The sequence below is a fragment of the Somniosus microcephalus genome, chromosome 23 (genome assembly GCF_052327205.1).
Source record: "Somniosus microcephalus isolate GS21.2 chromosome 23, FLI_Smic_1.0, whole genome shotgun sequence".
NCBI lineage: Eukaryota > Metazoa > Chordata > Chondrichthyes > Squaliformes > Somniosidae > Somniosus > Somniosus microcephalus.
In genome coordinates, this window is record NC_141009.1 from 62,363,599 (window position 1) to 62,390,484 (window position 26,886).

At 48.2% G+C, this 26,886-nt stretch overlaps 1 protein-coding gene across 2 annotated transcripts in view; it reads right to left on the bottom strand.

The window, feature by feature from the left end:
* Positions 1–5,196: 5,196 nt before the first annotated feature.
* The window catches only part of LOC147101902 (uncharacterized), a 143,777-nt gene continuing 122,087 nt past the window's right edge, over positions 5,197–26,886 (bottom strand). Inside the window, exons 6-9 of one of the 2 annotated variants that reach the window (XM_085965993.1) lie at positions 24,509–24,586; positions 18,917–19,006; positions 11,894–12,061; positions 5,197–5,544 (exon numbers count right to left, since the gene is read on the bottom strand). In XM_085965993.1, the coding sequence (XP_085822119.1) occupies positions 11,919–12,061; positions 18,917–19,006; positions 24,509–24,586 (311 nt within the window). In that variant the 3' untranslated portion in view covers positions 5,197–5,544; positions 11,894–11,918. Of the gene's footprint in view, positions 5,545–11,893; positions 12,062–18,916; positions 19,007–24,508; positions 24,599–26,886 lie in introns of both variants that reach the window. The other variant, XM_085965992.1, reaches the window with a different exon arrangement.

Sequence of the window (26,886 nt, forward strand, 5' to 3'; positions counted from 1 at the left end):
AAATTCTGTCAGGCCTGGACAGACTAGATGCAGGAAGGATGTTTCCGATGGCCGGGGAGTCCAGAACCAGGGGTCATAATCTAAGGAGAGGGGTAAGCCATTTAGGACTGAGATGAGGAGGAATTTCTTCACCCAGAGAGTGGTGAACCTGTGGAATTCTCTGCCACAGAGGGTGGTGGAGGCCAGTTCATTAAATATATTCAAGAAGGAGTTGGATATATTTCTTAAGGCTAAAGGGATCAAGGGATTTGGGGAGAAGGCAGGGACAGGGTACTGAATTTGGATGGTCAGCCATGATCTCATTAAATGGCGGAGCAGGCTCGAGGGGCCGAATGGCCTACTGCTGCTCCTATCTTCTATGTTTCTCCAGGCACCTTAGTAGCAGCAGTAGTGGTAGCAGTCGTGGTCACCAGCTCCTCCTCTTCCTCTCTCTGAGGCTGAGAATGAGGTTCTGCAGCATCAATGAACCTCTCCTTTAAGAACTGGAAAAAGGCTGTGGCAGTCATGGCTTGTGATTAGACTGCATCTGATATTGGTCCACCCTTTGAGTGTACTGTTTTTGGGTACTGTAAGATATTTGGTAGATGAGAATCATATATGTATATAAATTCAAGTGTAGCCATGGACCAAATAATATTACCCATAATTACTCCTGGGTAACTAGAACTTGTTCAAAATGTAGTTGCAGACAGTTCAAAAGCAGTTTTGACTAAGTTTTGATAACAAACAGCCACAGACTGCAAGTGAAGGTCAAATCATTAAATTGCTAAGAAAAACATATTATAATGCTGTTAGAACTTAGAATTCGCTTAACAAAACAATTTGCAACAATATTTAAAGAATAATTAGTATAAATTCCAATAAATGAGAGAGATCATGGAAGTTAAGGTATTTATCTGGTAGATTAAAGTGAGATAGTCTGGATACATCAAGACTAGTGAAACAGCGCTGAAACGATCTTGGCCCTTGATATAGAAAGGCCTTGTGCTGCTTGAGACATGAAATGAAAGAGATATGGTAAATTCCAATGGGGTGAAAAGCTATAAACAAGATAACACGACAGCAGAACAGGGTTAATGGAAATATACTGGAAAAGGAGTGGCCAGGTTACTAGCCTTAACCTGAGTGACAATGGCATTTTGACCATTAGAACCAATTAAAAAGGTGATTTTGTTAAAGACCATATATGGACACTGGCCAACCAAACTGTTGATAAGGAATGGGTTAAAACCTCGATATTCAAACAACAGTTTCACACAGAGTTTTGCTGCGAGGATAAGGAACAGACCTGTGACGATGTTGCCCGTGTCCGAAGTGCTCCAGAGACCAAGGGCTGCAAGCTATTCGTTACTATCGCCTAATGTTAAGTATATTATGCTGTAAGCTTAATAAATCTGATCTATTGCTCAAACATACTGGCTGCTGCCTATTTGTGTCTTGTCCAAGAACTCTGAGTGGTCATTACTGACTGACTCACAGTACAAACAAATAAACTATAAATTAACAAAAATACAATAAATGAAACTTAGCAAATTAAATTAAAATCTGATTGTCCGGGGTGATGATGCACTCCAGTCACTGCGGAAGGCCTCGAGTGTGCTGGCAGACACCGCATGCTCCATCTTCAGCGTCACCCGGGCGCGAACGTGGCCGTGGAAGAGAAGCAGGCAGTCGGGCCGAACAACCCCCTCGACCACCCGCTGCCTGGACCAATTGATGGCCACTTTGGCCAGGCGCAGTCATATGAGGAGGTCCCCCGATCTGCCCGCTCCCCTCCACACCAGGTGACCAAAGATCAGGAACCCTTTGAGTGTACTCTTTTTGATGCACACTTAAATCAAAAAATACTGTAACTAATAAAACATTAAATAAAACTTAACAACTTAAATTAAAATTTGGTTCTCAGTGGTGATAATGCACTCCAGTCCCCACGGTGCCCACCGGTCGCGGAAGGCCTCGAGCGTGCCGGCGGACACCGCGTGCTCCATCTCCAGGGCCACCCAGGCGCAAGCATGGCCGCGGAAGAGAGACAGGCAGTCGGGCCGAACGACTGCCTCGACCGCCCGCTGCCTGGACCAGTTAATGGTAACTTTGGCCAGGCCCAGGAGCAGTCCAATGAAGAGGTCCTCTGATCTGCCTGCTCCCCTCCACACCGGGTGACCAAAGATCAGGAACCCTTTGAGTGTACCGCCAATAAGCTTGGGCTTAAAGACTCGAATTAGCGCTCCAATCATTTCTTTGAGCAGTGAGCGTGAATTTTGTGTGTAGTCTAAAGCATTAGCATCTGGCACTAATTCTCCAACTTTTCTAATTTTGTTACAGCTTCAAAAGGCTCCTTCAAACTACTTTTTTGACCATACTTTGGTCATATTCCCTGACCTCATACCTCAGCCCTTCATGAAGTGCCTTGTGGCGTTTGGTTATGTTAAAGCAGCTAAAGATGTGCAAGTTGCTGTTTAGATGCAAAAGTAATCAAATTGTATAATTTCTGGAATGCTTGACTGTTTCTGTAACAAATAATATTGCTCTGCAAAGTACAATCATGTCAGGTGCCAGAGACTTTTGAATGCATTTGATCCTATTGTTTGATAGTAAAAGAATCTCTGCGGGAAATCCAAAGAAATGACTGGAAAACTCTAGTACTGTCATCTACCATCCAGAGTTACCACTTCACCTGGATCGGCAGCAGGGCACAAGGAGAAGGAATAACACTTCAGAGTTATGAAGACTATAAAGAAAGAGCTCCTCTTTATTGCTAAATTCAGTTATTACTTGCAACTCATACACATATCCACTATTTAGTCCAGCTCCACTCATGAGATAATGCTTTCTGCTGATGAAATGATTATCTTGCACTTATGTTACTGCACTTCTGGCATATTTCCCATGATCTATTAAATTAACATGAACCCTGAACCATAAACAAGCTCATGTTTGTGCTGAAATAGGTCTGCAGCAAAAAGATTCCTAGATCCTAACATTTGTGAGTGTACCTATCTTGAGATGGAGTAGCCAGAATGAAGAGCCAAGTAAGCCTTGCTCCATAGGCACGTTATTCACATGCCTTCCTTTGAAGGGGAAAAACATGAAACATTTTCTGGGTAGAGTTTGGCTGATTTTTAAAACAAAATTAACTAAACTGACAAACTAAATCAAAGTGATAAGAATCAGGGGTAATCAAAACAGAAATTCAATGCAGAAAACATGAGAGAATGCTATTTTAAAACAGACAGTTTGAATTGATTGATTGGCCACACATGGACATAATCAAGTTCCTCCCCCTGGGATTGGGGTGACACCAATAAAATGGTTATCTAAACTTGTTTTCACTAGATACAAGACTGAGGGGAGCCATGATAGACTTTTATAATTATTAAATATATAGATAAGCAAAATATTCAACTTGAACAATAAGGATAGATCTATAGGACACAAATACAAATTTCACAAGCCTTGAGTAAGGTTAGGAATTTAAAAAGTATTTTTTTCCCCAAGAGTAGTGGATATGTGGAAAAGATTCCCTGAGATAATAGTTGATTCAGGGCCAAGTGACACTTGTATAAGGGAGCTCAATTTTCATCTCTGTTAATAAAAGGCATTGTTTGATTTTATTTATCATGGGAGGTAAGGGAAGGAACTTAAGCAGAGATTTCCTGCATCAACGCTCAAAATATGCCAGGAGATTGCACTTCCCCAGCCTGTAGTTTTTCATCCATTAATTTTAATTTGCTGGAGCTCCAAAGCAGAAAATGACCCCTTTAGTTGATCAGCAAAGTGGAGGTATTGGGGAGGCGGGGATGGAGTGTCTATAACGGAATAATCTTACATCGGCCTCATCTCACTCCAGATTGTCTTATGTTCTTCGTTACAAAGGTTGGATTTTGCACTGTGAATAACAGTGAGGCTAACAGCACTCACCGTTATTAATGGAGTAAGTTGGACAGCAACTTCCACAGTACACACAGGCGCAGTTAAATGCGGAAATTTGGAGGTATTGGTCCGAGTTACCCTACTCCTCCACAGGCTGCGCAATAACAGAACCTCGCCAATAGACTCGGCACTAAAATACTTGCAATGGCGTGAGGTTGGGGTATTTACCCACTAAACACAAAAAAGTTAGGGCTGGTGCATTCAGGAGTAAGTGAATTTTTAATGGCATTATAATTACAGCCAAATAACCTCTCTGGCTCTGAAAATTTAATTTTATAAGTGTGGAGTCTCATTCCTTTAGATGTTAATTAGTGTTGGAGATTTTTTTAAAAATTTAAATAAATTCTTCTTTTTACTTTTTCTGTCTCTCTCTTAATCCCATCTTTCTTTCCCAATCTTTATTTCGCTTTCTGTACATGATTTAAATCTAATTTATACTTCCTGCTTTATACTTCCTTGTTTAGACTCCACGTGGCTCAGTGAGGATTCTTCAATCTGATTGAAGAGCCTCGCTTTTTATTTGGCCTGCTCACCAATGCCACATATGCCCTGTAGAGGGTGCTGCGCTGGATCAGACGCCAGATTAGATCATGCCTCCACTCAAAAAGCCGCAAAAACCTTGTGGGCAGCTGTTAGCACACTGAATGGCAAGCACCGTTCCTTCGCCGCTGACCGCAAAATCCAGGCCAAATTTCCACCATGCACGTGTCCTTTGCTTCTACTTTATAGTAATATTCAAGCATTACCTTGATGCTCTTCCTTAAATTGTGTATTAATTTTCTCTCACTTTCTGCCAGGTCCTTTCAGTCCTTGAGCTAGTGTTCACAATCTGGTTGACATATTGCCATGCATGCCTCTTTTGTTTGTTCCTTGCCCACCAAAGGTGTTGTTGTGATGCTCCATTGCAGTGCTCAGAAGAGCTTGCTGTCAATTATTGCTGAAATAACATTTTCTTGGTTGCAATTAAGTTATTCTCTGCCACAATTTTGCACTCCATAGCTGTGTTAAGGCCATTTGGGAGACGTATATCAGTTACATGGCTGTTTAGCTGTTTGAGAACTGTTAGAGGACCATTATTATAGATTCACTGTGATTGACCAATACTTCCTCATTACTACTAATGAAACTGACTTCAAAGTAATCAAATGATATAATTTCTGGAATGCTTGACTGTTTCTGCAACAAATAATATTGTTCTGCAAAGTACAATCATGTCAAGTGCCAGAGATTTTTGAATGCATTTGAACAAGACTGATCCTAGGCAAATTTGTTTTAGTCAACCAAACTGTTTAATCATTCTAGTGTAGAACAAAAAAGATAAAATCAGCTGCAAGTTTTGAACAGGTCTGTGGGAAAGTTGAAGGAATAATAGACGTTAAATAGCATTAAATAATACAGAATTTGTTAGTCTAAATGTGAAAAATTATGCAAACTTGAACTAATTTGCAGATGATTTCAGAATCAAAACACTTTTCTGAAAAGAATGTCACCATTTCTCAGGTTTAGATCCAGAACTGGCTGCTCTGGGCCTCAGTGGTTGAGGGCTGTTGGATGTTAACATTTTATTCATCTTGATAGCCAATGTTCAAATTCAATCTTCAGCTACAAAACTTCCTGCAGATACATAAATAAACAGACAAGGTTACTTACTAATGTTTCCCACCTCCAGTATTGGCAATGGAGTGAATACAGCAGGTATAATTTGAAAGGCAAGTGCGAAGAGTAGAAGGCTTACTGCATGCATTGCACTGGGACCCACGTGCAGTCAGAATAATAAACTTGACCTCTTTCTGACATTGGCCTGAAGAGAAATTCCACTTCCCAATGAATATGAATCTTCTGCACGTAATGTTCTCAAAGATTCAGCACTTGTCAACCTATACCCCCAATCTCAATAACATTAAGGCTTGGAGGGTCAATGATGGATTCATTTGGTGGGATCTGTATAGCCTGCTGATACCTAGGGCTCGATTTTAACTCGGGTGCGGGGAATTGTCGGGTTCCCAGAATTTGGTGTTTCCCACACGAATCTAAATGGGTGTGTGAGATTGATGTAATTTTAACTCAATTGGCCAAGTGTTTTCCAACGTGTGGGAACCCTTGGCAAATGAGTATTTCCAGTCAGAAAGTCGCATAATATGACGTCATTATTGCTGCTGCATTTAGGGTCTGCAACAAGCCTTGCTTCTTCTGCAGGCTGCCAACCTTTTGGCATTTGCTGATACACTGAGCTGGAAGCAGAATGGCAAGAGAAAGACCGAGGTCTGCACCCCGTTTTGACGACGTTGCCCTGCAGGCTTTAGTGGAGGGAGCAAGAGCTCACAAGGAGGTGCTCTTCCCTTCATCAGGGAGGAAGATGCCTCCCCAGCAGACAAAGGCTACGTGGCTGCAAGTGGCAGAGGAGGCCAACTCCTTATCGGCTACCCGCAGAACCTGGATACAGTGCAGGAAGAGATTTCATGAACTTCAGCACACTGGAAAAGTGAGTATGAAGTTCCCATCACTCTCAATCTGATCTCCATTGCCTCTCCTCACCAGCACTCAGCTTTAGCAATCTCTTCCTCCACATCCCACTTGACACTCACATCCATGCACCCTTACCCATTCCCTCTCTCTCTATGCTCACAATCACCTAACTATTCGACTATGCAGCCCTCACACTCCCTATCACTCTGATGCTATGAAAACAACTGACAACACACAGGGAGGGCCCTTGGTCTTGCAACCTCACTCCATCTTTGTTTCCTTCTATGCTATGGATTCTCTACACTCACTCCTTCATTCTCATTCAAACTCCACTTGTCTCCCTCATTGCAGGAAAAGAGAGCTCACAATAAAAGAGAACGAGCGAGGACAGGAGGAGGGCCACCATCAGTAGCCCACCTTACCCCCTGGGAGGAGGTGGTCCTGGAGATCGTAGGACTGGAGGATGAGGCGCAAGTGGGGGACGGATAGACGGGTGCATCACAGCAAGCTGGTGACAGAATAGTTTTCCATCTCTCTCACTGACATTGCATGAGTCACTGATAATGATTCTGAAGCTATAACAGATGGACCTATGATCATCTGCAATATGCAATGTGCATGTAACCTTGACCTCACATCTCTAACTCTTTCCTTCACTCCCCCACAGTGCCATCGAGAGCCCCCGTCCCCACTGTCCAGGAGGAAGAGCCTGAGCTTCCAGACTCCTCAGAGGAAACTGCAACCTCTGAGGGTGCAGCGTCAGCAGAATTCAGCGCACCCAGCACCAGCGCAGACACTCACACCTCGGTGGGACCTTCGGGACATAGAGTAGTGTTGTCACCTGGTGTATCACAGCTCACAAGTGAGCATCAGCAGATTGTGGAGACAGGGACAGCAGTGGAGAGTGCTAGTCGGAGGGCGCAGGACTCTGCCAGCTTGGCTCAGCTGCATGTCGACCCTCTGCCTCTGGGTCCATCCATAAGATCAGCGGGGCTGGAACTCCAGGAACAAATGCAGGAGTCTCTGGCAGGTTTTGTCTCCAGGGTCGATGTGAGTGTGGAGCGAATGGAGGAGTCCATAGCGAACATGAGCAGATCCTTTGTGGAGTCAGTGGCACATGAGCAGGGAGGAGAGAAGTCGCCAGGGTATGGAAAACATGGTGAGTGTTCATAATAGAATGACATCTCTTGAGGAGCGATGGGCATCTATTGAACAGAGAAACCAGACCTTCATGGAAGTCCTTCTGAGTAGGACTGCCAGTGCAGATACGGGTCCCCATGGCCCCCTGATGTGCAGGAAGGTGCTCTCAAGCCACTTCCAAGCGCTGGCCCCTTCTGGCCTGTGCAGCTTCAGGTGGGTGAGCAGCAGCCTGGCGCTCCTGTTGCTGCTGCTGTTGTTCCTGGTTCTGCTGGTGCCGCGGCTGGTGTTCAAGCTCATCTAATGCCCAGAAGGGAAGGAAATAAATGGCTCCCATGCTTCTGGTATATGCCTCCATTGAGGAAGCGCTGAGTGAGGGTGGCGAGAGGGGTTTCCCAGGAGTTCACACTGGAGATGTGTGTGAGGCTCCAACCTTCCACAGGTTTGGTTAAGCCTGGTAAAAGTTGCCCCAGGCCTGAAACAACAAAGTCCTGCCACCTGCAAATGATGATGATCAAATCTCCTCTTTAATGGTTGACCTGCAGCTGATAGTCAGCAAGCCAATAGTGCTCACGCCAGGTTTCACAGGCGTGATCCCCACCAGGCGAGTTTTACGTGGGAAAAAGGTTAAAAATGCAAGGGCCTGTTAAAATGGGATTATAAAGGCCAATTATTGCTGATTAAGGGCCTTAAAGACCAGTCCCACCTGTTGGAAGTGGGACTGATTCGGGACCATCAGACATGCCTGGGTTAAAATGGCTCGGGGTCGGCAACCAGGCGGGAGGGGTCCCGACCCCCAGTTTTTGCGATTTTAACCCCTCACACACCTCAAAGCCCGCCTCACGGCCGAGTTAAAATCGACCCCCTACTGTTTAGTTTTACTCATGGGCTGATTTTGTACTCAGCTGCATTGGTTGCGCAGGAGCAGATTAGACACAGGGAATCCCAGAATTGGGCAAGTAAACTTTAAGTATATTTTGTGTCCATTACAAATTTTGGATCTGCCTTAGATATTCTTTCACGTTCAGCCTGTATGGTGCCCCACAGCTCACTGGCTTGATGTTAATGGGAGAAAGGCCTCAAAATCAAAGCCACCTCTGCGCCACGGGTGCGGGAGATCGACCGGTTGCCCAAAAGTCAAAATCAACTCCTACATGTGTTAGTTGCAAGAGGAAAAGCAGGATAATATGGAACTTTTGGAAGCCAGGGAAGCAAGGCCACTTTGAGAAGAAGGACTCTTGCCTTCCAGAACACTGTAAACTGTATGGGTTGGATTATAAGGAGGAAGGCGGGTTGGGGGTGGCCGGGGGGGGGGGGGGGAGGGGGGGCTCCGAGGCGGTTGGGAAACCCAGGAGGCCGGGACTCCCGTGGCCCTGCCGACTTTAACTAAAACACACACAGAAAGGAGGGAGGGTTCGCATGGGGGCTGGGATGTTAAGGGGATCGGGGGGTTGGACAGAAGATCAGGGTTCTGACCGGGGTGTTAAGAGGATCAGGGTGGGGGGAGGGGAGAAAGGATTGTGGCCGGATGATCGAGGGGGTGGGGGTGAAGGGAAGATCGTGGCTGGCCGCCGGAGGATCATGGCCAGCCTCAGGATAATTGGGGAGTGGGGGATGGTGGGTGATGAAGGGAAGATCGTGGCTGGTTATTGCAGGATTGGGGCCGGCCTCAGGATGATCGGGGTGGGGGGTGGGGGAGTTGGGTGGTGATGGGAAGATCATGGCCAGCCACCGGAGGATCATGGCCAGCCTCAGGATCATCGGCGGGGCGGGTGGTGAGGTGAAGGGAAGATCGTGGCCAGCCACCAGAGGATCTGGGCTGGCCTCAGGGCCATCGTGGGTGAGGGGGGGCGATCCGGGAAGGTGATGGGAGGCTTTGTGAGGTGGTTTCCAATCGCAGTGGGGTGGGTTAGGCAGGGACCTTAGATCCAGGCGGTAGGTGTAAGGGCACTTACCTCCTGAATGCAGCAGTCCTCAACTTGCTGCAACTGCCGGGTTTTACAAACTGTGTAAAACTCGACCAGCTACAGTTAAAAACAAAATGGAGGTTAAAGAAGAGGCTTCCAGCCTCATTAAAATATTTAAATTGACATCCCACCTCCTGGCAGCGGTTTGGCTGCCAGACCCCATCCCGCCTCCGTTAAAACCAGAAGTGGGCAGGTTGGAGGCAGATTCAGGTCGGGATTCCGATTTTTAACAATTTAACTGCCCCCACACGCCTAACCCACCTGTTAAGTTAAAATTCCCCCCTATATATCCGCCACAGTGTAATTACCTTGACCTGACAAAGAAACAATGCATGCAGAGGTTCAGATTTACCACGGAGGTAGTGACAACATTGTGCAATATGCTCCATGAGTATCTCCAGCTGAATTCCAGGACAGGCATACCACTGCCAGTGGCAGTGAGGATTACAGCAACATTGAACTTTTTTGCCTTGAGCTCTATCCAAGCTGCCAGTGGTGAGATCAGTAACATCAGTCAGTCTGTAGTAAATTAATGTATAAAGCAGGTAACATGCCTTGTACGGAAGAATAAGCATCATTTTCCCCTTAGGCAAGACAGAACAACAGGAAAAAGCCATTAGATGTCTCTGAATGGCCAGATTTCCCAAAGTCAAAAAGAAAAAAAAATGAAAGACTTTCATTTATATAGCACCTTTTACACCCTCAGAATGTCCCAAACTGCTTTACAGCCAAAGATGCACTTTTTGCAGTGTAATTATTGTTGTGATGTAGAAACACAGCAGCCAATTTGTCCATAGCAAGGCCCCACAAACAGCAATGTGATAATAAGCAGATCATTTGTTTTAGGTGTTGGTTGAGGGATAAATATTGGCCAGACACTCTCCTGCTCTTCTTCAAAATAATGCCGTGGGATCTTTCACGTCCAATTGAGAGGGCAGACAGGGCTTCGGATGAACGTCTCATCCAAAGGATGGCACCTCTGACAATGCAGCACTCCCTCAGTACTGTAGTGAAGTGTCAGCCTCGATTTTGTGCCTAGTCAAGGATATAATTGATCCCTATATACTCCTGCACACAAAATTGCCCCATAAATGAACTGCAAGTGATTACGCACAAAGAGTCAGGATTGTGCAGTTGAATGTCAGCTTCCCTCGCAGCAATCATTTATTTTACAACAGTTTACTGTGCCCCAATTATTTTCTACTCACCAGAAAGTAAAAGGATTGATCCTGGGAGACCAGGATACCTGCTACATCCTGAGCTCATGACTTGTCTGTGGCATTCGCACATTTTACCAGAGTATGGGTATAATGAGATGTTTGCCTCCACGAGAGCCATCATCAAACACACCACAGGCATGCTCAAGCAATGGGTCCAAAATGAGTACCTTTACAGATCAGGCTTTGTTCTGCATTACAGCTCAGCCAAAGTTTCCAAAATAATTGTGGTGTGCTGCATACTCTGTAACTTTGCTATTCATTGATCCTTCCACATGGAGCAGAGAGGGAAATAGAGGAAACAAAAACAGAAAATGCTGGATGGATTCAGGTCAGGCAGCATCCATTGAGAAAACACAGGTCACTAGAAGTTTCCAGTATAAATCCTCCCTCTGAAAGATACTGCAAATGAACAGCATTTAAGAAAGAACAGAATAGAGAAAGAAGGAAGTGGAGAAAATAAGTCCCTTTTTTTTGTTACAGAGATATCGGTTCGAGGATTGACCGGAAGCATTTTGGCTGCTGTTTTTGGACAACAACCAGAAGGTCCTTCCCATGCCATTGGTAAATGACTGCTGCATTGGCTCACATAACTACAGATGGGCAGATTGCCATCCTCTAAGAAGAGTGCATTGGAGTGCCAAATGTGACAAAACTCCTCTCTCCCATCTCATGCAGCATGTTACCACTCATTAAATAAGAGGTTGGGTGCTGCACCGCTCCATCATTTGCCCACTGACCCTGTTTCATGCCTCCTAATTGGGTTTGCCTTCCCTTGCTCTTTCCTCCTCATCAAGCCTTTGCAATAAGTAACAAATATTTAAAATAGATTTTGAGCCTTTATAAAAGATCAAATTATAGGGGTGATTCTATGATCCAGCACTTCCACCAGGGAGTGGTTCTCGTGTGTAGCCCATGATTTTTCATGGTACACTCACTGACATCCCTGGATTGAGAATCACAGTTCATATATTCCCACAATGCAGTTACTTATCTTTAATTGGCCACGTCCTTAAAAGGTTTCGGTGTCACAAGATTTTCCAGACCCTCCTTCAGTGAGCTCCAGGCTGGAGGGGGAAGCTAGGTCAGGGTCTCACATAAATGATTATAAACATTGTAATGCTGGGTCCTCTTCACCATGACTGTTAAATCTACAGTATAATGTTTGTAACTTACTGTGGTGGAATCAGGGCAGACAACATTAGTTCTTTTTGTAAAATACTTTAAATCCATCAAGATAAGCCTCGTCATTGACTGTTAGAATAGTAGCACCTCCAAAAATCCTGCTCTTTGCCATCATTACTATTGCAGCCTCTTCCTTTCCCAAAACTTCATCGGCATTATCTGAGAAGGGAAACCAAATATTTAAAACATTCAACATTAGTACTTACTTCCTTTTCCTCACCACTATGTGAACTCTGATATCTTATGCTAAGCTTTAATGTGCCATTTCATCGGTGACATATAACACACTTAAACACTCCATCATTTTGCTTGTGCACTCTAATGGATTTTTGACAGTGCATTGACTAGATTAATGTACACTGTATCGATACACTTTGGTTGTGACAAGTGGAGTGCAAATTGGATGTTGATAACTCTCAGAAATGTAGCCCTTTAAAATAAGGCAGTGAGATAAAATGACTGAAGAAAGCATCACCAATGAGCGTTCCTGCAAGTATTGATCAGGCCATACATTTTGTATGCGTTGCACAGAAGCGTGGTGTTAGAAAAACCCTATGAAATTCACATCTACCTTCTCTGGCACTCTCAAGTAGATTGAGATACAGGCTCAATTTTAAGGATCTGTGTTTTAAAAGAACTTGCCACTGAGAAGACTAAAAACGACTAGCATCAGAGAATAGAACACTGGAATCAGCAATGTATTCAGGATGGTAAATAATAACTACAAGACACCAGTCCAAGATCTCTGAAGTCCTCCTGCGATCAGAGGAAGGACTCTGTTTTTCACTTTTATTGATGGATCTTCCGAAATCCCTGTTTCCAAAGGAAGTGAATTGTCTGGACTGGTAAAGACCTTGACCAAGAAGTTCTGGAAGTGCAGCTGGATAGGACTTCCGCCTGTCTGCCTTACCCTTCCCCGATCCCATCACAAGTATCAGGATAATTTACATAATAAGGGAAGGGTGCTTCATGCATGCACACTCACTGTTTGCAGTATGATGGGTGTGATAGGTCAAACTTACAGAATTTCTGGGGCATCTCACCAGTCAAGTTTCCACAAGTGATGCCACAACAGGGGGAGCGAGCAGGTGGACTAAGTGACTAAGCACCTTCTCTCCTTCGTCAGAATTTAGCAAACAAAAGCAGGATCCACCCCAAAATTCCTCCCCTGTGTCCAAGATGGGCTGGAATTTCTGGGCTCTTTGGTCCTATCTATATAAGGTAGTTCTATGTGTAAATAAATTATCCTTTTTAAATGGAAGAAACATGAAATAGTGGGTAAAACTTCCCCTGGTGTCTTCTTAGGCAGTCCCTCGGAACCGAGGATGACTTGCTTCCACTCTAAAAATGAGTTCTCAGGTGACTGAGGAGTCCAATGCGGGCTCTGTCACAGGTGGGGCAGACGGTTGTTGAAGGGGCGGGTGGATGGGGTTCTTGGGTTGACGTGCGCGCCTTCCGCTGTTTGCGCTTGGTTTCCGTTTGCTCCCGGCGAAGAGACTCGAGGTGTTCGGCGCCTTCCAGGATGCTTCTCCTCCACTTTGTGCGGTCTTGGGCCAGGGATTCCCAGGTGTCGGTGGGGATGTTGCACTTTTTCAAGGAGACTTTGAGGGGGTCCTTGAAGCGTTTCCTCTGCCCACATGGGGCACTCTTGCCGTGTCAGAGCTCCGAGTAGAGCGCTTGTTTTGGGAGTCTCATATCGGGCATGCAGACGATCCGGCCCGTCCATTGGAGCTGATCAAGCGTGGTCAAAGCTTCGATGCTGGGGATGTTGGCCTGAGCGAGAACACTGGCGTTGGTGCGCCTATCCTGCCAATGGATTTGCAGGATCTTGCGGAGGCAGCGTTGGTGGTACCTCTCCAGTGCTTTGAGGTGCCTGCTGTAGATGGTCCATGTCTATGAAGCATACAGGAGGGCCGGTATCACTACTGCTCTGTAGACCATGAGCTTGGTGCTGGGTTTGAGGTCTTGGTCTTCAAACACTCTCTTCCTCAGGTGACCGAAGGCTGCACTGGCACACTGAAGGCGGTGTTGGACTTCGTCATCGACATCTGCCCTTGTTGACAGTAGGCTCCCGAGGTATGGAAAGTGGGCCACGTTGTCCAAGGCCTTGTCATGGATTTTGATAATCGGGGGGCAGTACTGTGTGGCGGGGGCAGGTTGGTAGAGGACCTTTGTCTTACAGATGTTTAGTGTAAGGCCCATGCTCTCGTACACTTCGGTGAAGGTGTTGACGATGGTTTGGAGTTTGGCCTCAGAGTGTGCGCAGACGCAAGCGTCGTCTGCATGCTGTAATTCGATGACAGAGGATGGGACGACCTTGGACCTGGACTGGAGGCGACGGAGGTTGAACAGTTTCTCATTTGTTCCATAGATTAGCTCCACTCCAGCTTACTGAGGGTGAGTTGGAGCATTGCAGCCAGGAAGATCGAGAAGAGCGTTGATGCGATGACAGTTTTGCTTGACCCCGGTCCGTACATGAATTGGGTCTGTGGCGGATCCGTTGGCCAGGATCACGGCTTGCATGTCATCGTGAAACAAGCGGAGGAGGGTGACCAACTTTTGAGGGCAGCAGAATTTGAGGAGGACACTCCATAATCTCTCACAGTTGACGCTGTCGAAGGCCTTTGTGAGGTCAAAGAAGGCCATGTACAACGGTTGGTGCTGTTCCCTGCATTTCTCTTGTAGTTGACGTGCGGTGAAGATCATGTCCATTGTGCCCGTTAGTGGGCGGAATCCGCATTGCGACTCTGGGAGGAGCTCTTCAGCCACTGGGAGAAGGCGATTGAGGAGGATTCTTGCGATGACTTTCCCTGTGGCAGACAGCAGGGAGACTCCTCTGTAATTATCACAATCAGACTTGTCACCTTTCTTGAAGATGGTCACGATTACGGCATCTCTGAGATCCCCTGGCAAACTCTCCTCCTTCCAAATAAGAGAAATAAGTTCATGTATTCGCGCCAATAGTGCATCTCCGCCATGTTTTAGTGCCTCGGTGGAGATCGCATCTGCTCCTGAGGCCTTGTTGTTCTTCAGTTGTCGATTGGCCTTTTCAACCTCATGCCGGGCTGGGGTTGTGCTGAGGTGGTGGTGGATAGCATGCTGCGGGATGGAGTTGAGGACACTCACATCGAAGACACAGTCTCGGTTAAGGAGATCTTCGAAGTGCTCCTTCCAGCAGGCACTGACTGCCTCTCTGTCCTTAATGAGTACCTCTCCGTTCTTGGCCCGCAGTGGGGTAGAACCTTCGGTGCTTGGGCCGTAGGTGGTCTTGACTGTGCTAAAGAATCCATGCACGTCATGGTTGTCGGCTAGCTGCTGGATCTCCTGCGCGTTCTCCACCCACCATCTGTTCTTTAGGTCACGAGTTTTTGTTGGGCCTCGGCCTTCAGGCGTCTGTAGAGCTGCTTTCTTGCACTCGAGTTCTGTTGCTGTTTCCAGATCAGGAATGCCTTGCGCTTGCGGCTTATTAGCTCCTGGATCTCCTGGTCGTTCTCGTCGAACCAGTCTTGGTGATTCCTGGTCGAGTGACCGAGCGTCTCTTCACAGGTGCTGATTATGGAGGCCCTGAGTGCAGATCAGGCGCCGTGGACACTCTGGGCAGGATTTTCTTTGGGCCGTGGAGGCGGGATTGGAGGCATGTGGGGGGTTAAAATCCCGAAATCGGGGGGGGGGCACGAACCCATCCCGCCCCAAACCCGCCTCCATGCCAGTTTCAAAGGAGGCGGGTACCCGACCCGCACTGGGACCCGCCTCCCCGAGGCGGGAAGGGGATTAGTGCCAATTAACTGCCTGTTAACAGGTAGTTAACAGTCAGTTTTTAGCCTAATCCCTATTTTTATTCTTGAAGTGTGGGATTCCCGATGGCTCCAAACCACGCCAAGTTAGCGAGGTGGGCCGTCGGGCTGAAGGGCTTGCGGGGGGGTGGGGGGGTCGAGATGTCCGGTGCTCAGGTGAGTGATGGGTACACGAGTGCCAAAGTCAGTGTGTTTGGTGTGTGTAAAGTGTTTAAAGAAGTTTTACGTACCTTTACAGCCTTCCTTCCTTCAGGTCTCGGGAGTCCCTCATCTCACCGGCACAGAAAACAGAATGGCCGCGATCTGTCAAAAGTTCCAGCATTCAGCTTTCTGTTCTAGAGAGATCTCTAAATCATCCTGAGAGGAAGGAATTAACTTAGAGTACAGATTGTCAGTGTTTTACAGCTTCAAACAGCTGCCGAACATTGATATTTCATCTGTCAAAAGGTCTTGACAGATGAAATATCAGTCTGTGACGTCACCTGTTGCCGGGTGGCCCTTAATTGGCCTGCTGAGCCTGCTGGGTGGGCCAATCGCGTGGGTTGGCTACAACTCGATGGAGGCGGGACTACAACCCCAAAAGTTGTAGTCCCGCCTCCTACACGCCTCCTCAATGAATATCCAGCCCTCTGTGTCTCTGAATCACTGGGAATCATCAGGTTGTTTGTGAGGTGCAGGCTCAATAGGGCTTTCTTAGCAGGGTCTTTGAGTGCTCCAGCATTGATTTTCCTGCGGCATTGCTTCTGTTGCCGCCGCTGCTTTGAGGCTACGTTGATGGAGATGACAGAGCGAATTAGGCGGTGGTCTGTCCAGCAATCGTCAGCTCCTGTCATGGCGCGGGTGATGCGGACATCCTTGCGGTCCCTCGCTCGGACAATGGCGTAGTCCAGCAGATGCCAGTGCTTGGAGCGAGTGTGTTGCCATGAAGCCTTGTACTTGTCTCTCTGACGGAACAAGGTGTTGGTTATGCCAAGGCCATGTTCTAAGCATTTCGTCAGGAGGAGGGTACCATTGGAGTTGGCTTTCTCTCTGCCGATCACACCTCCCCAGAGGTCTGTGTCCTTTCCAACTCTGGTGTTGAAGTCGCCAAGGTGGGATCAGCTTGTCGCCCATTGGGACTCGGGACAGGGATTGTTCAAGGCTGGAGTAGAATTCCCCTTTGGTCTCGTCTGTGGCTTCCAGTGTTGGGGCGTACGCACTGATGATCGTAGCGCACTGGTTCCGGGCTAGGGTGAGCCGTAGCGTCATGCGGCGTTCATTTATTCCACAAGGGGAGTCTCTGAGCTGTTCAACTAGCTCATTTTTTATGGCGAAGCCGACCCCTTGGAGGTGGCGTTCTTCTTCAGGTTTGCCTTTCCAGAAGAAGATGTAACCACCGCCTTGCTCCTTGAGCTGGCCTTCCCCTGCCTGCCGGGTCTCGCTTAGGGCAGCAATGTTTATGTCGAAATGTCTGAGTTCCCGGGCAATGATAGCAGTACGCCGTTCTGGTCTGTCGCTGTTGGGGTTGTCCATGAGGGTCCTGATGTTCCAGGTCTCGAACTTTCATTAGTGGGTAAAACTTCCCCTGGTGTATGAGGTAATACACAGACAATTGTTGCCCTTGATGGGACAATAAGAATTGAAGATTTGTCTCAGGATGAGTTTGTGATTCAACTGACTGCTCAAGGCACAAATTTCCTTGAAGGGACGGGTTAGGGAAGGGGTCTGCCCCATTAGTGGCAAGCACAGGTGAAAATCCAGGCTACAGTGTGATGGTCATATCTTTACAAAGCACACACTGCCAATGATATAACCTTGCAAAATTAGCTCCAGTTCCCAGTTGATGTTCTTCCACATTTATGAGCACAACAGCAATTCCTGTTTGAATGTGGATCTTAAATTAATGTAAAAAACATTTGTATTGGATAGCACAAGTTGTTATCCTGCACCACCTTCTCATCTATTCTTGCATCCCTGTTCATTGATCAGTTTACCCTGGATGAAGATTAAAAGCCTGAGGTGCTGGTGCAGGACTTCCACCTGCCTTCAGGTGGCGGCACTAACCCCACTGTAAATTATGATTATATACCTGAAGGAGAGGCTGACACTTTATGCAGAAGCAGGATATAAAACCTGCTGCTGGTTAAAGAGGTAGCAGCAGCACTGGAGAAAGCAGACAACCAGGGAAATAAGGATGCCAACCAGATCAATAAAATGAGTGGCAAACTTCAGGGAGATGGACCTGCAGTTTCTTGTAATGATAATGCAGAACAGGAGGGACAGTCTGTTTAGGGTTGGGAGCCAGAGATCTGTAAAAAAATATATAATACGTACTTTGCAGAGAGAGATGGCTGTGGCAGTGAGTGCCGTCTTCTTGAACATAAAGACTCCTTTGCAGTGCAGAAAGAAGTTTAACAACCTCAGCAGATCAGCTAAGATAAGCTACCTGTTTCCCCGATCTTTTGTTTCAGTCTCTTTATATGTGTAGCACTCCTTCATTCATTAGCCTCATGGTGCAAGAGGAGTCAGAGGTGAAGAAAGTGAGATCTGACAGTGGGCTCCACATAATTCAACCCCTGGCTTCTGAACTTGAAGGTTCAAATCTCTGGGGCCCTGCTCTAAAAAGTTTGCTGAATTAGTATCACAATTACATGAAGGCACTGAAAACAATCTTGGAGGATCTGAGAGAGATAGAATGGTGAAATCCAATGTTATTCTCAGTGCCAATGTCCAAAAACGATTCAATACACTTCAGCACTATCTGGAGTGAGTGGCGGCTCCAGGAACATCTGCATCCGACCTTCCGGACCAGCCAGTACATCTAATGTAGATGATTTTATCATTGCCTTCAGGCCTTGGGGGACTGTTTGGATAGAAAAATGGAAAGTGGCTTCCAAGAGATATGGTGGAACATTGTGTAGCATCTGTAAGTTCTAACTGATACCATTAGATCTGCCTTTTTTCTGACTGGTGGGTAGTCGGATACAGGAACCAGCAGAAGTAGCTTGCCTAGAATTTGCCTTCATGATACCATCCTCTCTCATGGTGACAGTTCATGTGATCTTTCTAACATGCCCACTCAGATGCCTGTTAATGTGTCATTTGTGTCAGTGTGCTAACAAAGGAATGACATTTTTTGTGCCTGAAGTTTAAAGAAGCCATTGCCCGTGTTACTCGTTGAAATTTGCTGCCATGATGCACTGTGGTTCTGTGACACTGAACTACATAGTGGGGTACTAACCTGGACAAAGTGGAATACACTTGGAACAGTCTGTGCCATCCTTCTTTGTAGCACAATAATCCTTGCAGGCTTTCACAGCAGTGCCACACACTATGAAAAAGAGAGGCATGTGATAATATTGTTGTACTCAATACCATCAGCTATTTTGGCGCACATTCATTAAAGCCATGAAATAAGGAGGAACTCTTATCAAATCTAATTGGTAATTATCATCAGCTGCACAATTCCTTTTATAGAGCACGGTTGGAACATATGTGTAACGTTTTTTCAAACTGCATACAAGGCATGAAGACCTACTCCCCTCATCAGCTTCAATGCCCCCAAAAACTGAGGGCGGGTACGGAACCCGCCTCCAACCTGCCTCCGCGTAATTTTGCCGGAGGCGGGTTTGATGGGTGCGATTCGGTCCCACCTCAATCAGTCGGGAGAGGTAGTTAAGACCCTTAAATAGTATTTAAGGGCCTCTATAATCCTAATTTGACAGGCCTTCGCTATTTTACCACATTTTCAGCGTGTTGTACGACCCTCCTAAACCACGCCAGCTAATCCTGGTGGGTTGACAAGTGGGTGGCCTCCTCACAACTGCAGCTCCACCATTAAAATGGAGCTTTCATCAGGGAGCAGTTTCAGGTGGCAGAACTTTTGTTTCAAAGGTCTTTCAGCACTTTTAGCAGGCCTACTGAAGTCGGAGGTGCTGCAGCTTCTATCTCTCAGCTGTGGGACCTTCTTGGAAGACCCTCTCTTCGCTTGGACTGAGCGCTTCCCCAACCGAGGTATCTGCCAGCAGCATGGGAACCATTTATTTCCTTTCACCATGGAGCTCAGATTTGGATGAGGAGCAGCCACGGCAGCAGCAGAACCAGGCAGCTCAGCAGCAGGAGCCCCAACCTCCTGCTCACCCACCTGATGCTGCACAGGGCAGAAGGCGCCAGTGCATGGAAGCATGTCATGCAAGGAATGCACTCATCCTGGCCAGATTTGCATAGGTTGCCCATTGTGGCACATGTGCTTGGCTCCATCTTAACACATGATAGACAATGGACATGACTCTCTGACCTCCTTTCACTCTGACCACCAACCTGACCACGCAAGTGACGCGGAGCCCACAATGTGGAGCTGCCTAAGCCGAAATAACAGATGTCATCACGCCAACAGTTTGCCATCACCTAATTTTAATACATTCCCACAGGGATGGCATTTCAAATCAAATCAAATCAAATCAACTTTTATTGTCATTGTTAGTGCACAAGTGCAGTACAACGAAATGTAGGCTTGCGGCTCCCGAGAGTGTACATTTAGATTAAGACATTTAAACATTCAACATACATTTGGCTTGTAATACATTAACATAAGCATAACCATAATAAAGTGCATTGGCAGATGTGCAGGCTTTAGAGTTTATTTGTGGAGTTCAGTAGGATGACAGCCCTGGGAAAGAAGCTGTTCCTAAATCTGGTCGTACGCATGCGAATGCATCTGTAGCGTCTCCCAGATGGCAGGAGGGCGAACAGACTGTGGCTGGGGTGGGTAGGGTCTTTGATGATGGACCGTGACCTCCGTAGACAGCGTTTCTGGTATATGTGCTCTATGGTCGGTAGCCGGGTGCCGGTAATGCGTTGGGCAGTTTTGACTACCCGCTGCAGGGCTTTCTGGTCATAGTAGCTACAGCTGCCATACCATACTGTGATACAGTTTGTCAGGATGCTCTCTATTGTGCAGCGGTAAAAGTTAGAGAGGATCAGGGGTGACAGGTTACATCCCTTCAGCCTCCTTAGAAAATATAGGCGCTGCTGGGCCTTCTTCACCAGAGAGGAGGTATTGAGGGACCAGGAGAGGTCTTCCGTGATGTGGACTCCGAGGAACTTAAAGCTGTCCACCCTTTCCACCACAGCCCCATTGATGTGGATGGGGGTGTGACTTCCGCCTTTAGACTTCCTGAAGTCCACAATGATTTCTTTGGTTTTCTTGGTGTTAAGGGCCAGGTTGTTATCGGCGCACCACTTCACGAGATGCTGGACCTCCTCCCTGTAGGCTGACTCGTCGTTGTTGGTGATCTGGCCTACTACCGTGGTATCATCCGCAAACTTGATGATGGTGTTGGAACCATGAACAGCCACACAGTCGTGGGTGAAGAGGGAGTAGAGGAGGGGGCTCAGCACACATCCTTGTGGGGCCCCCATGTTTAGGGTCGGGTGGAGGAGGTGTGGTTACCTAATTTGACAGACTGGGGTCTGTTTGTTAGGAAGTCCAGGGTCCAGTTGCAGAGGGAAGTGTTCAGGCCAAGAGTTTGGAGGCCAGCTTGTTGGGGACGATAGTGTTGAATGCTGAGCTGTAGTCTATGAACAGCATTCTGATGTAGGTCTCCTTACCATCTAAGTGATTCAGAGCCGAGTGTAGAGCAGTTGTGATTGCATCCTCCGTTGATCTGTTTGCACGATAGGCAAACTGGTGTTGGTCAAGAGAGGCGGGAACACTGGCTTTGATGTGAGCCAGGACCAGTCTCTCGAAACACTTCATTATGATGGGTGTGAGTGCGACAGGTCGATAGTCGTTCAGGCACGTCACAGCCGTTTGTTTTGGCACAGGAATAATGGTAGCGGTCTTGAAGCATGTAGGGGCTACTGCCTGGGCCAATGACAGATTGAAGATGGCGGCGAAGACATCAGCCAGCTGATCAGCACATTCCTTGAGTACCCGTCCAGGGATGCTATCCGGTCCAGCAGCCTTACGTGTGTTCACTCCATGTAGAACACCCCTTACGTCAGAGGTCGACAGACTGAGCACCTGGTCCTTCCGGGGGTGGCAAGGCTTTGGTAGCCGACTCCCTGTTGTCCCTGTTGAAGCGAGCGTAGAAGTTGTTAAGCTCCTCCGGAAGGGAGGCATCACTAACCGGGGGGCTGGTGTTTTTGCCCTTGTAGTCAGTGATGGACTGGATGCCTTGCCACATGCGCCGGGGGTCCGAGTTGTTGCGGAAGTGATCCTCTATCCGCAGTGTCTGTTTCCTTTTGGCAGTCCTGATCCCCTTTTTTAGGTTGGTCCTAGCTGCACTGTAAGCCGCCGCGTCGCCAGATTTAAATGCTGCGTCGCGTGCTTTCAACAGTGAGCGGACCTCTCCGTTCATCCAGGGTTTCTGGTTGGGGTATGTCCTGATATTTTTATGGGTCGTGACGACCTCGACGCAGCTGTTAATGTAGAATAGCACTGTGGATGCGTACTCCTCGATGTCATTATGGGCAAACATGCCCCAATCAGTGCGTTCGAAGCAATCCTGAAGCTCCGATACTGCCCCCTCTGGCCATACTTTCACTGCTCTCACTGATGTTCTCCCTCTTTTGATGAGCGGTTTGTATGCCAGGGCTAGAAACAGGGAGAGGTGGTCAGACTTCCCAAGGTGGGGGCAGGGAATGGCCTTATAAGCGTCTACAATGCTTGTGTAGACTTGATCCAGGGTGTTCTCCCCTCTTGTGGGGCAGGAAACATTCTGGTGGAATTTCGGTAGTACAGTTTTTAGGTTTATGTGATTGAAGTCCCCCGCGACGATAAAAGCTCCGTCTGGGTGCGCAGTTTGTTGTTCGCTGATGGCCCTGTGGAGGTCCTTCAGTGCTAGTTTTGGCATTAGCGTGTGGTGGGATGTAGACCGCAGTGATGATGTAGACCAGGCAGGGCCTGGACAGGCTGAATTCAGAGAGAATGTTTCCAATGGCCGGGGAGGACAGAACCAGGGGCCACAGTCTAAAAATAGCGGGCAAATCATTTAAAACAGAGATGAGGAAGAATTTCTTCACTCAAAGAGTGGTGAGCCTGTGGAATTCCCTGCCACAGAGGGCTGTGAAGGCTAATTCAATAAATATTTTCAAGAGAGAATTGGATATATTTCTGAAGGCTAAGGGGATTAAGGGTTACGGAGAAAAGGCGGGGACGGGGTACTGAACTGGTAAGATCAGCTATGATCTCAGACTAAGATCAGCCATGATCTCATTGAATGGCGGAGCAGGCTCGAAGGGCCGAATGGCCTACTCCTGTTCCTATCTCTATGTATCTATGTATCTCTATGATAACAGCCGTGAATTCCCGAGGCAGGTAGAAGGGTCTGCACCTTACCATGAGGAATTCCAAATCAGCCGAGCAGGATCTATCGATTATGTCAGTGTTAGTGCCATCAACAGTGTTAGTGCCATCAGATTATGTCATCAATAAACAGAAGCTATCACCCAATCTGGAGGTTATATCCCTTGCCAGCTGGACCCACACAGCCTTGGTTTCTTTGGAAGGCCTCTTCCTCCCAGATGAGGAGACGAGCACCTCCCTGCTAGCTCTCGCCCCTCAACCAGCATACCCAGCGCCTCATCCGAGAACCTCGGGGAGGCCCTTGCCTTGGAGCTGGCCATTCTTCAAGGAGATAACAACTTGGAGGTGGTGCAGCATCGACCAAAAACCAGTGGAATGAGCCAAGGCAGCAAGCAGCCCTTAAGTGAAGCTGGATAAGTGATGTCAGCAGAGGTGAGTTTTAGTCCCAAAACACTAATTGGTCCAGGGGAACCCACGCCTCTGAAATCAACTGGCCAATTAGGTAAATAGCAAATTTTTCCCACCTCTCAGTGGAGTTGGGTTTGGAAACCACCCAAAATGAAACCCGCCTCCATTGGGAAAATCGTGCCCATAGAATCATGGAATGGTTACAGCACAGAAGGAGGCCATTTGACCCATCGAGCCTGTGTTGGCTCTCTGCAAGAGCACTTCAGCTAGTCCCACTCCCCCTACCCTTTCCTCATAGCCCTGCAATTTTTTTTCCTTCAGGTACTTATCCAATTCCTTTTGAAAGCATTAGAAATTGCTTCTAAAGAGCACAGTTTCCTTTTTTAATGAGACGTTAAACCATTTACGTCATTTAGCTTGGTTGTGCCCTTCTGAAGGCCAGTACACCTCATCTCTCATACCAACCTCCAGCCTTATGGTGGGTCCCTTCTGGGCCGGAAAAGTGCAAACTCCATTGTGTAGAGAGTCCCTGCCCTCGTATTCCTGCCTCCTTGGGGTCACTGGCCTAGTAAGGGGTAAGTGGAGGTTCCACCCTTACAAGACTGACTAAAATTTCCAGAATCCACAGTGACCCAGCTTATACAGATCCCGGTTTCTTCCAGGACTTCCCACCGGACAGTTGGAGTTTGGTGAAACTCACGAGGAGATTTGGGCCCATTTCTTTCAGGTAATCCTACGTTCCTCTCTTTATGACTTTCTCATGCAATGCTAACATTTGTCAGTATGTCAATATATATTTTTTAATTATATATCTTCTTCTGAGTGGTACGTGGCCTGCCAACAACAGCTTGTATTTAAATATCGCACTTTAACATAGAAAAAAATGGTCCGACGGTCCTCACAGAGATATATGTATAGCACGTTCAAGCTACCACCCAAGGTTGGACTATATACAACAGTAATGCATTAACACCTTTAAGAAAATAAAAGGTTTACATATTTATGAATTAATTCTATAATCCTCTTCTTGCCTGTACATAGATGCAGTTTATGCAAATTTTCAATATTTGGACTGCAGTGTCGGTTAAACCAGAATGAGGAGGTTAGCAATCATACCTTCCAAAAACGAAGTCCGTAAAATACCAGTGCAATCACACTTTTGATCCTCCATGCCACAGTTTGGTCCGGGAAATCCTGAAACACACACTGCCAAGAAATTGGTATTGAAAAACAAAATCAACTGAAGTGCAGACTAGGAATAGAAAAAGATTGCTCTAAGAAAGAAAGTTATCAGCTTTTCTACAAATCCCATAGCATCTGTTTAATGAACTTAACCATTGCAGTGAGGTCTTTACTCTAGTTGAATTGCATTGAATATTTCTCAGTTATTTTTTAACCTTCTGCTCAATCCATTTTCCTTACTTACTAAGGGCACCTGAGTTGATACACTGAAATGCTACAATTGAAGATTCCTAGCTCCTGCATAATATCTGCATTTCTTGGCATCTGTTTCATCACTTAAAGGGAAAGGAAAGACTTGGGGATAGGACTTCTTACTCAGAATACTCCACTGTCTATTGAAATATATATATACTAGCTGGAGTGCCCGGCGGTGCCGAGGCTTTTTTGAGGGCATGTTGTTGTTGGAAGAGAGAGAGAGAGGGACTGGGGGAAGAGAGAGAGCGACTGGGGGGAAGAGAGAGAGCGACTGGGGGGAAGAGAGAGAGAGAGCCTGGGGGGAGAAGAGAGAGAGAGAGACTGGGGGGAGAAGAGAGAGAGAGAGAGACTGGGGGGGAGGGAGAGAGAGAGAGACTGGGGGGAGAGAGAGAGAGAGACTGGGGGAGAGAGAGAGAGAGAGACTGGGGAGAGAGAGACAGAGAGTGGGGGAGAGAGAGACAGGGGGGGAGAGAGAGAGACTGGGGGAGAGAGAGAGACTGGGGGAGAGAGAGAGAGAGAGAGAGAGAGAGACTGGGGGAGAGAGAGAGAGAGAGAGACTGGGGGGAGAGAGAGACTGGGGGAGAGAGAGGGGGGGGGGGGGGGGGGGGGAGAGGGGGGAGAAGAGGGGGGAGAGAAAGAGGGGGGAGAGAAAGAGGGGGGGAGGAAAGAGGGGGGAGAGAGAGAGGGGAGAGAGAGAGGGAGAGAGGAGAGAGAGAGGGGGGAGAGTGAGGGGGGAGAGAGAGAGGGGGGAGAGAGAGAGGGGAGAGAGAGAGAGTGGGGGAGAGAGAGTGGGGGGAGAGAGAGTGGGGGGGAGAGAGAGAGGGGGGAGAGAGAGTGGGGGAGAGAGAGTGGGGAAGAGAGAGTGGGGGAAGAGAGAGTGGGGGGAAGAGAGAGTGGGGGGAAGAGAGAGTGGGGGGGAGAGAGAGTGGGGGGGAAGAGAGAGTGGGGGGGAAGAGAGAGTGGGGGGAAGAGAGAGGGGGGAGAGAGAGAGTGGGGGGAAGAGAGAGTGGGGGAAGAGAGAGGGGGGGGAGAGAGAGTGGGGGGAAGAGAGAGAGTGGGGAGAGGGGGGAGAGAGAGAGGGGGAGAGAGAGAGGGGGGAAGAGAGGGGGAGAGAGAGAGAGGGGGGAGAGAGAGAGGGGGGAGAGAGAGAGGGGAGAGAGAGGGGGAGAGAGAGGGGGGAGAGAGAGAGGGGGGAGAGAGAGGGGGGAGAGAGAGGGGGGGAGAGAGAGAGAGGGGGGAGAGAGAGGGGGGAGAGAGGGGGAGGGAGGGGGCAGAGAGAGAGGGGGAGAGAAGGTGAGGGGGGTGGGAGAGGGAGGGGGGAGAGAGAGAGGGGGGAGGGAGGGGGAGAGAGAGAGAGGGGAGGGAGGGGGAGAGAGAGAGGGGGAGGGAGAGAGAGAGAGGGTGAGGCAGGGGGGGAGAGAGAGGGAGAGAGAGGGTGAGGCAGGGGGGAGAGAGAGGGGGAGAGGGGAGGGGGGGAGAGGGAGAGGGGAAAGGGGGGAGAGGAGGGGGAGGGAGGTGGGGAGAGGGAGGGGGAGAGGAGAGAGAGACAGAGGGAAGGAGAGAGAGGGGGTGAGTGGCCCACGGCTGCAAATGGCCCGGGAACAGGCGTGAGCCAGCTTGAGGCTATGAGAGACGGCCGGCCCGGTTGCCAGGGTAACCCTTCCCCCCCTTCCCGAGACCCGCCCCCCCCGCCCATCGAGCCCCACTCTCCGCCCTCCCAAGCCCCGCCCTCCCGAGCCGGCTTTAAGACCGCCGATTGCGGCTGGGTCTGCGCTGGAGCCAAGCCCCGGGAACGGGCGTGAGCTGGCTTGAGGCTGAGAGAGAGGGCCGGGCCTGGTTGCCGGGGTCACCCTTACCCCCCTTCCGAGCCCCGCCCCCCGCCCGAGCCGGCTTCAAGAACGCTGATTCGCTTGCGCTCCGGGCTGACGTTGACGCGCGCGCTGACTCCCGCCCCGCCCGCCTTTACTAAGATGGCGGCGATGGCTGCGCTCGCCTCAGTCCCGCGCTGCCAGCCTTTAGAAAGATGGTGGCGATCGCGGGCCGCTGTTGAGCGGACG